This window comes from Megascapheus bottae, chromosome 9, assembly GCF_031878675.1.
Source record: "Megascapheus bottae isolate mThoBot1 chromosome 9, mThoBot2.hap1, whole genome shotgun sequence".
NCBI classification, from domain to species: Eukaryota; Metazoa; Chordata; class Mammalia; order Rodentia; family Geomyidae; genus Megascapheus; species Megascapheus bottae.
The window spans coordinates 32,855,664-32,864,748 of NC_143517.1; the positions used below are offsets into that span (position 1 = coordinate 32,855,664).

Genomic DNA, 9,085 nt, shown 5'->3' on the forward strand with positions numbered 1-9,085 from the left:
TAAAAAATGAACGATAGGTCATTTAGCAGGGTGATTAAGGGCGTAGACTAGGCTAGACAACTTGAGATTGACAAATTAGCCATATAGCCTGGAGAAAATATTATGAATTCTCAGTTATCTTATTTTCAATACAGGCAACAGCGATAGTACTTACTTACTGGCATGTAGTAAGCGTGCAATGAATCTCAGCTACTCAAATTTTTAACATGTGGTGCAATATTTTAGGTCTCTTGCAAGTGAATGGGGTAAATATGGAATGCGATTCAATATAATTCAACCAGGGCCCATAAAAACCAAGGTAAGTCTTAGTTGTCTTATTGTAACATTGAGTGATCAGAGAACAAAATAGCGAAGGATGGTGCGTTTTGATTTTGGGAAAAGAATTTCCTAGGAATGTGTGGGTTTGAATCCTTGGTTGTGGGCAAAAGAGGCCTTTGCTATTATCCAGTATAAGAAGTATAAGGAGGTTAGGGATATAACGGCATTGAAATGATGTGATAAAGTCTGTTTCAATCTCCTAATCTTCTAGGATTCCTTATGCCATCCATTGTGGGTTTTCTTTCTGTTTTTTGATTTGTTTTTGTTACTGTAAAGGGTTATTGTCCAAATATATCTTACCTTTTACCATATAGTAAAGATTCCAAAGGTTCATTTGACCTGCCTTTCTCCCTTTTTAAATCATGCATATGCAACTATATTTTTAGTTTAAGTGGTGCTCCAGAAATTTACTGTGAAGGTTTAGTTTTGCTATAGGCAGTATTTTCCTTGACTCATACCTGTGCTTGTTCATTTTGTCAGTTACATGTGTCATCTCACTCCTACATCTTTGTGACTGAAAAATCCTTTTGAAGGCAGGATTTTACTTGTGATTAATAAACCTCAGACACTCATTGCAACTGATAAATTATCACTAATGCTGCAATTACAGCTGTCCACTTTTTTAATCAGATGATCCCTAGATAGATAATTTGGCCATCACATTTTTTTTTTTTTGTAGATCTTAGGGCTTGAACTCTGGACCTGGGTGTTGTTCCTGAGCTCTTCAGTTCAAAGCTACCACTCTACCCCTGAAGCCACAGCCCCACTTCCTGTTTTCTAGTGATTAATTGGAGATAAGAGTCTCCAAGCTGGCTTTGAACCACAATCATCAGACCTCAGCCTCCCCAGTAGCTAGGATTACAGGCATGAGCCATTGCACCTGGCTTTCTTTTTGTTTTCATGAAAAGCAATAATTTATGATTTCTGGAGACCCAGTTAAAATGCATAGATGTGATAGAATTAGTACAAGATAACATTTGGTAGTTTGCTCTGGAATATGAAATATGAACATGGAAATGGCCACATCAGTTTATTTAACAATTTAATGGGTGATGATTGGAAGACAATCATCTGAGCAACAGAAACTTGACTTTAAAGTCTTTTCCAACACTCAAACATAGTCTAATAAAATTAGTGGGAATATAACTTAAAATCATATATTGGGGGCTGGGAGTTTAGCCTAGTGGTAGAGTGCTTGCCTAGCATGCACGAAGGTCCCTGTTTGATTCCTTGGTACCACGTTCATAGAAAAAAAAAGCCAGAAGTGGTGCTGTGGCTCAAGTGGTATAGTTCTAGCCTTGAGAAAGCCCAAGGATAGTGCTCAGGCCCTGAGCTCAAGGATGGCAAAAAAAAAATCATATGTAACAACACATGACTATGGGTATATAACTCTGCTAAAAAGTATGTGACTAAAGGAAATAAACTCCAGGATATGGAAACAAGAAGGTTGTCTTTGTGATTGTTGTTCTCAATGTACTATGTGAAGTTAGTTCTTTTCTCTTTTTTTCTCCTTATGGTTTATCTCATGGTGTTACTGTATCTGAATTATCTGATTTTGTTGCTGGTATATTGTATATGTATTTATTTGTTTATTTGAAATAGGGAAACAAGATGATTGAGAGGGGGAGGAAAAGGGGGACAAAACCATGAAAAGGGGTATCAAGTTTCGAGAAGTAATGCACCCATCACATGATGGTTGTAACTGTAACCCCTCTATACATTACCCCGACAATAAAATACAACTAAAGAACAGAAAAGTACCAGTATGTGAGAACCATAGTCACAGAGGCCCCAATATCCCCAATATCTAAGAAAGATCACTTGCTTTTTATTTACTACCTTTTATTAAGTGCTCACTGTGTACAAATGTATCAAGCAATACTGTTGTTCCCATCAAGAGACTTCTCTCTAGTAACACAGATGTGCACTATACTCAAATAATGGGTACATTGTTTTTGTTATTGCTGCTGTTGTTGTTGTTGTTGTTGGTGGTGGTGGTGGTGGTGGTGTGTGTGTGTGTGTGTGTGTGTGTGTGTGTGTGTGTGTTTGTGTGTTTGCATGTGCATGAATGTACATGCTCATGCCAGTCTTTGGGCTTCAACTCAGAGTCTATGTGCTGTCCCTGAACATTTTTAACCAAGGCTAGCACTCTACCATTTGAGCAATGGCTCCACTTCTGGCTTTTTGGTGATTTGACTGGAGATAAGAGTCTCATAGCCTTTCCTGCTTATGCTGGCTTTGAAACATAGTCCTCAGATCTCAGCCTCCTGAGAAGCTAGGGTTACAGACATGAGCCACTGGTATCTGATTAGGTATATTGCTTTAAGATTTAGAACACATTGAACTAGAAAAACTACCTAACGTGCTTTATTACTATGAACATTTGGAAAAGTTGTCCTTGTCCAAAAAAAAAAATCCTGGAGGTTAATAAGGTGCTCAGAGTCTGTGTCGTGTTTCTTACTGTGTTGCTGAAGAAAACCATCATCCTGGTTTCAGGGCTTCAGTAGAGAAAAAGCCAGCTATCGTTATTAGACTCACCTTGGCCTCCCTTTGCATGCCATCAGTACAAAATAGGCTGGGGAGCCAGTTTACTTAGGGTTCTTTTCTCTCTAAGATCTAATTGGGTTTCATACCCCTATACACATGTTTTATTTCTTTTCTGTTAATATTTGGAAGGCAAAAGAGGGAAAATGAACCTTCTTCTAAATATTTCCTGTTTGAGTCACTTTTCTGTATTTACTGAAGGCTAAGGTTTCCACTCCCTGTACCACACAACACTCTCCACATAGTTCACAGTTTTTTCAAAGATAGTGGATTATTTGATATTTGTAACAAGGTTGTGAAATTGAAGTAACTATCTTTACCTTATATAGCAGAAACCAGATAAGTTTGTATTTTTCTTGATTTCTTTTCCCCTCCATCCTTCCTTCCCTCCCTCCCTCCCTTCCTTCCTTGTTATTGTTTTAGGCTAAATATAGGTTAAGGGTTTTGGACTAGAGTGAATGTAAAAAAAATGGTTAAATTCTGTGCTTCACAAAGCCTAAGATATGAATAGGCTGCTGTAGTAGTAGCTCCATTTTATACCAATGTGCTTAAGTAGGAAGCGGATTGCATTTAAACATATATACATGTACACACAAATGTATAATATAATTGAATTTTCTTAATTTCTAAGGGTGCTTTTAGTCGTTTGGATCCAACTGGAAAATTTGAGCAAAATATGATTGACGATATTCCCTGTGGTCGGCTCGGGACTGCGGAAGAACTTGCAAATCTTGCTATTTTCCTTTGTAGTGATTATGCTAATTGGATTAATGGAGCAGTAAGTACCTTTGTGTCTTTTGATTTTGGGGGGAAATGGAAAGTCCTATTTTGGATCCAATTCTGGCAATGCTGAATGCAAATAGATCCTAAATATTCAGTGAACAACATAAAATATTACATATAGCACTTGAATTTCTCAATAAATAGGTCTATCTTCTGATAGTCATGGCTTTGAAATGATCCTTATGATTAAGCTGAATCTTATTAGGAAAAGGATCCTAAGCAATTAGTTGATTTAGGTTTAATCATGAGCTTTATCTTTTAAAATATAGGGGTTTCATTGCAGATGCCAAGGAGATATTCTATCCAATTAAGATGTAAAAATGAATTTTTTTCAGGAACTTTTTAAAAGAAGGTCTTTTCAGAGTCTTTAATTTTTTTAAAGGTCATTAGATTTGATGGTGGAGAGGAAGTATTTTTATCAGGAGAATTCAACAGACTGAACAAGGTAATGCCATTTTATTATAATATAGGCAGCTATAACACCAAGCTTTAGAAACAAGCAAGAGTCCACATTAATAAGAGTTTTCTTTTTGTGTCAGGTCACCAAAGAGGAGTGGGATAAAATAGAAGGACTCATTCGGAAGACAAAAGGCTCCTAAGGTGACCTGGAATTTTCATCTTGGATGCAGTAAAAGCTAGAGACTAGAAATGATACAAACTGATCATTTGAGTATTTTAAGGAAATAAATTGATTTGATTTGTTTTGGTTGTTTTTGTGGTGTTGGGCTCAAACCAAGGGACTCACACATTCTAAGGGTCCTATTATGGATTACATCCTTAACACTGATAAAAAATTAACAAACATTCACCCAGTTCTGCATATGTTTCAAGACAGTGTTAGCAATTGTTTGTTCACAACATTTCTCTGCAAATTTTTTTCTTCTGTAGCACATATTAACTGTACAAAATAATGTCTTTTTGTTCTTTAAAAAGTTATTCTATGAGTAGGTGTTCTAAGGAGTTTTAAGTCAAGATGTCAATTTAGGAGTACAGTGTATCTTCATCAGTTTACCCTGTTCATCGTTTTACACCTGTTAAATGCTCATTCATCCAGCCATACATACGACTTTATATGTTTCCATATGTATTTGTAGTTTATAGCTAACTTCCTCATATGAGAGAATACACACACCCTTTTATTTTTCTGAACTTCTTTTATTTTAAATCACATAAAATTTCAAGGTCCATCAGGTACCCTGCCATTTTTTTCTGATAGATCAGTGTACGGAATATATGCCATTTTCTTGATTCTTTGTTCATTATAGAACATTTAGGCTAGTGTGTGTATGTATGTATGTGTGTGTGTGTGTGTGTGTGTGTGTGTGTGTGTTTGTATGCACACATGTGTGCACCTGTGAGTACTTGTCCTGGGGCTTAAACTCGGTGCTAGCCCTGATGTTTTGTCTTTAAGGCTTGCACTTTACCATTTGAGACACAGCTCTACTTCTGAGCTTTTTTTTTTTTTGGCATTTAATTGGGGATCGTCTTATAGAATTTCTTGCTTGGGCAGGCTTTGAACCCTACAATCCTCAGATGTTAGCTTCTTGAGTATCTAGGATTACCAACATGAGTCACCAGTGCCTGGCTGTTTTTATAACTTGACTATGGCAGTGAACATGGGTGTGCAAGCTTGTTTTCTGTGTCCTGACTTGTAATCTGCATAAATGCCTAGGAGTGATACTATTGGATAATTAAGGTGTTTGATCCATTTTGAACTGGTATTAGTACAAGATAAGAGACAGGGATCCAGTTTTAATCTTCTGCAAATGGATGTCTAGTTTTCCTAACACTATTTGTTGAAGAGGCTTTTTTGCCAACATCAGATGGCTGTAGGTATATGGGTTTATTTTTGGGACTTTGAATCTGTTCCTTTAGTCTTCAGGGCTATTTCTGTTCTAATACCAAGCTGTTTTTTGTTACTTTATTGCTACAGTAATGAAGTCTGGACTTCCAGTATTCCTTTTTTTTTTTTTTTTTGCTAATAGGTTCAAGTTTTCCAGGTTCCAAGTATATGTAAGGACATATTTTTATTTTTCTGTATTATTAATAAAACTATACCAACATCTTTGTGCAGAAATATTTTTATAATCAGGATTTTTTCTTATCACAGATTCTTAGAAATGATGTACTAATAAAAAAAAAAGCTTTACCTGCCTTTTTAATATACTTCTGATTTTTTTTTTTGCCAGTACTGGGCTTGAGCTCAGGGCCTGAGCATTGTCCTTGGTCTTTCTCAAGGCTAGAGCTGTACCACTTGATCCTCAGCATCACTTCTGGCTTTTTTTTCTATGTATGTGGTACCGAGGAATCGAACCTCGGGTCTTTGTGTATGCTAGGCAAGCACTCAACCACTAGGCCAAACTCCCGGCCATTTCTGTATTTTTTCATTCTAAAAATGCATGGTTTTATAACCCCTTAGTAGTGTGAGAACTGTGATTTCAAGAAATAGTTGCCAAAAATGAAATGTATTTACTGATTTTATAAGGAGCAAATGATAGTTCCTTTAATAGGAGCTGTTTAATAGGTGAAGTTTGGACTCCCTAGTGGATTACTTGCTCAGGGAATGGAGTTTGAACCATTCTTGTTTGTAATTTTACATGATGGTAATTAATGGGCTACTAATTTGTATATTGAGTTTGAATGCAGTTTTTTTTTCTATTAGTTATCTCATTTTCTCATTATTCCATGTCTTTACAAGTGGGGGGTGAGATGAAATGACTGACAGAGAAGATCAAATAGAAAGATTCTCTCCCCAGTAAGATGTTATTTCCTGAGTAGGAAAGAGAAATGAGTGTGATTGATGGATAATTACTTCCTCTGTGACAGTCTGCCCCTTGCCTGTAACTACATGATTGTTAATCCATAGCCTCACCTCGAACTTATCCTTAAGCATTAGTGCTGTCATTCTCTTCAGTGCCTTTTGCAAAAGTTCTGCTTCTAATGTACTAATGGAAGACTTAATACTTAAAGTGAGGATTATGCCATATCATTTGACAATTGACATGTGGAAACCTTCAGGAAATATTTCAGGTCCAGAATGACAGTCATCATTTCCTTATTGTTGTAAAAACTAACGCAGCGTGAATACAGTATCCTTAAATGCATATCCTTAGAGCATAAATACAGTATCCTTAGAGCATAAAGTTAAAGAATGTGCCTTATGTCCAAGGAAGTTACGTGACTTGCCCTCGGGAACAGCAGCAACCTTGCATCTCTGTCCTATCTGGAATCACGCGAGTTCATGACTATCAAGATAATCACAGTATTAGGAGCTATACCATTTACAAATACCTTTAAAGGGAAAAATCCAATTGTTTTTACTTTGTAATTTAAAAAGGACAGAAGTCATGAGTCATCATAAGTTGAGTATATGCAGGTAGTATTTATACAGATGAAGTAGAGGACATAACCAGGAATCTTGAAGTTTCTCTCACAAGAGGCTTTACCTTCTTTCTACAATGAATCATTGTCATGACAGCATCTGGCAGCATAATTAAGCTGCCCTTTCAATTTATATAAATAGAACCATGGAATAGGCACTCTCTTGTTCCTTTTCATATATGGTATATGTGACTACTGTCCTGTGCTAGTTCTGCTATTGGTGCACATTTGGGTTGTCTCTAGTTTGCAGTGTTATGCCGCTGTGAAGACAGTTCTTTATTTGATAACTCCTGGAAGCAAAATTGCCAGATTATAATATGTTCATGTGTTCAAATATATTAGATTCTGCCAAAGGGATTTCCAAAATGTAATTTCACTTTCCTTCCTCCAGTGTGTGAGAATGTTCATGACACTACCTCTTCACCCATGCTTAGCAGTCAAATCTTTATTTTTTAATCCTTTGTGATCTAATTTTTCAACACTTGCATTTCATTTGATAAATGTTTATGACTTTTGTGAGTTCATCAGACATTTAGATTTCTTCTTTTTGTGAAATGGCAATTCTAGTTTCTTACAAGTTGATCCAATCGGTTCTGTTTTTCAAAATTGTTAGTTAAGAGTAATGCTTATGTATTTTACGCATATGGTTTTTATAAAAATAAATTTTAGGTATTAGAAGTATTTTTCCCATTCTCAAATCTGATTTTTATCATCTTCTTTGGTGATACTAGAGTTTGAGCTTATAGACTTGTGCTTGCTGGGCAAGTCAACTACCACTTGAACCACACCTTAGCTTTTTTTTTTGTCACATTCCATTTTTCAGACAGGATCTCACAATTTTGTCTCAGTCTAGCCCTCATTATTATCTTACATCTACTTTCCACAGAGCTGAGATTTATGGGTACTTGCCACCAAACCCAATTTGTTTGTTTTAAGATAAGGACTCCCTAACTGTACCTGAGCTGGCCTCAAACCATAGTTCTCCTGCATGGCTAGGATTACAGGATGACCAGGAGGAGTCTGACTTTTCACTCCTAGAAGTATCTTTGGGGACACTTAAAGAGTACAATTTCTTCAATCTATTTCTTCTATCTTATTAAGGAATACTAAGTTAGGTAATATTTCAACGTTGGCATGCCATTTATATTTAGTTGGGAACTAGGCATGCATTTTGTTTATGGTGTGCTATGTTTCCAATCTTTCATTTACCTTTCTAGATTTACTTTATTCTCCATTTTTCTTGTTGCTTTCTGTCCTACAGAGTAGAACTTTCACACACATACAGTTGTTACTAAATAGCAGAGGTATAAGAATTCTTTGTCTTTGTCAGTAATTCCTTTTACTCAGGAGGAGGATTATGGTTTGAAGCCAGCCCAGGCAAAAAGATCCCATCCTAACGAATACACCAAACATGGTGCCATGTACTGTCATTCCAGCTATGTCAGAGGGTGAAAAGGAGGCATTCTGAGGCTAGCCCTGGACAAAATAAACACAAGGCTTTACTTTAAAAAAAAAACTAAAGCAAGCAAGCAAACAAAATAAATAATGAAGGTAGTGTTGGCAGAAGGCATGGCTTAAGTGACAGATTGCCTCTCTAGCAATTCTGAGCCCTGAGTTCAAAGCAACAGTACCACCGGAAGAGACAGAGCAGGAGAGACACAGAAGAAAGGAGAGAGAGAGAGAGAGAGAGAGAGAGAGAGAGAGAGAGAGAGAGAGAGAGGGAGGGAGGGAGGGAGGGAGGGAGGGAGGGAGGGAGGGAGGGAGGGAGGGAGGGAGGGAGGGAGGAGAGAGAGAGAGAGAGAGAGAGAGAGAGAGAGAGAGAGAGAGAGAGAGAGAGGGAGAGAGAGAGGGAGAGAGGGAGAGAGAGAAAGAGAGAATTTCTTCTTCTGAGTCTGATAGTTTTCAAGAAATTCATTCCACTATAGCAAGTCCAGTGGTGCTAGGTTTGTGACCATTATTACTACCAGCTCTCTAAGAAGTCTCTTCAGACATACCACCATACAATTCTCTTTTGTATTTTTCTTTTTCTATGCTGTTATTTTAAGAGTCCTAAACCATA

At 36.9% G+C, this 9,085-nt stretch overlaps 1 protein-coding gene across 1 annotated transcript in view; it reads left to right on the forward strand.

Moving 5' to 3' along the window:
* The window catches only part of Decr1 (2,4-dienoyl-CoA reductase 1), a 29,040-nt gene extending 24,693 nt beyond the window's left edge, over positions 1 to 4,347 (forward strand). Inside the window, exons 7-10 of the mRNA XM_090339041.1 lie at positions 226 to 298; positions 3,494 to 3,640; positions 4,028 to 4,090; positions 4,185 to 4,347. Of these exons, the coding sequence (XP_090195167.1) occupies positions 226 to 298; positions 3,494 to 3,640; positions 4,028 to 4,090; positions 4,185 to 4,244 (343 nt within the window). The 3' untranslated portion in view covers positions 4,245 to 4,347. The remainder of the gene's footprint in view (positions 1 to 225; positions 299 to 3,493; positions 3,641 to 4,027; positions 4,091 to 4,184) is intronic.
* The last annotated feature ends 4,738 nt before the right edge of the window (positions 4,348 to 9,085 follow it).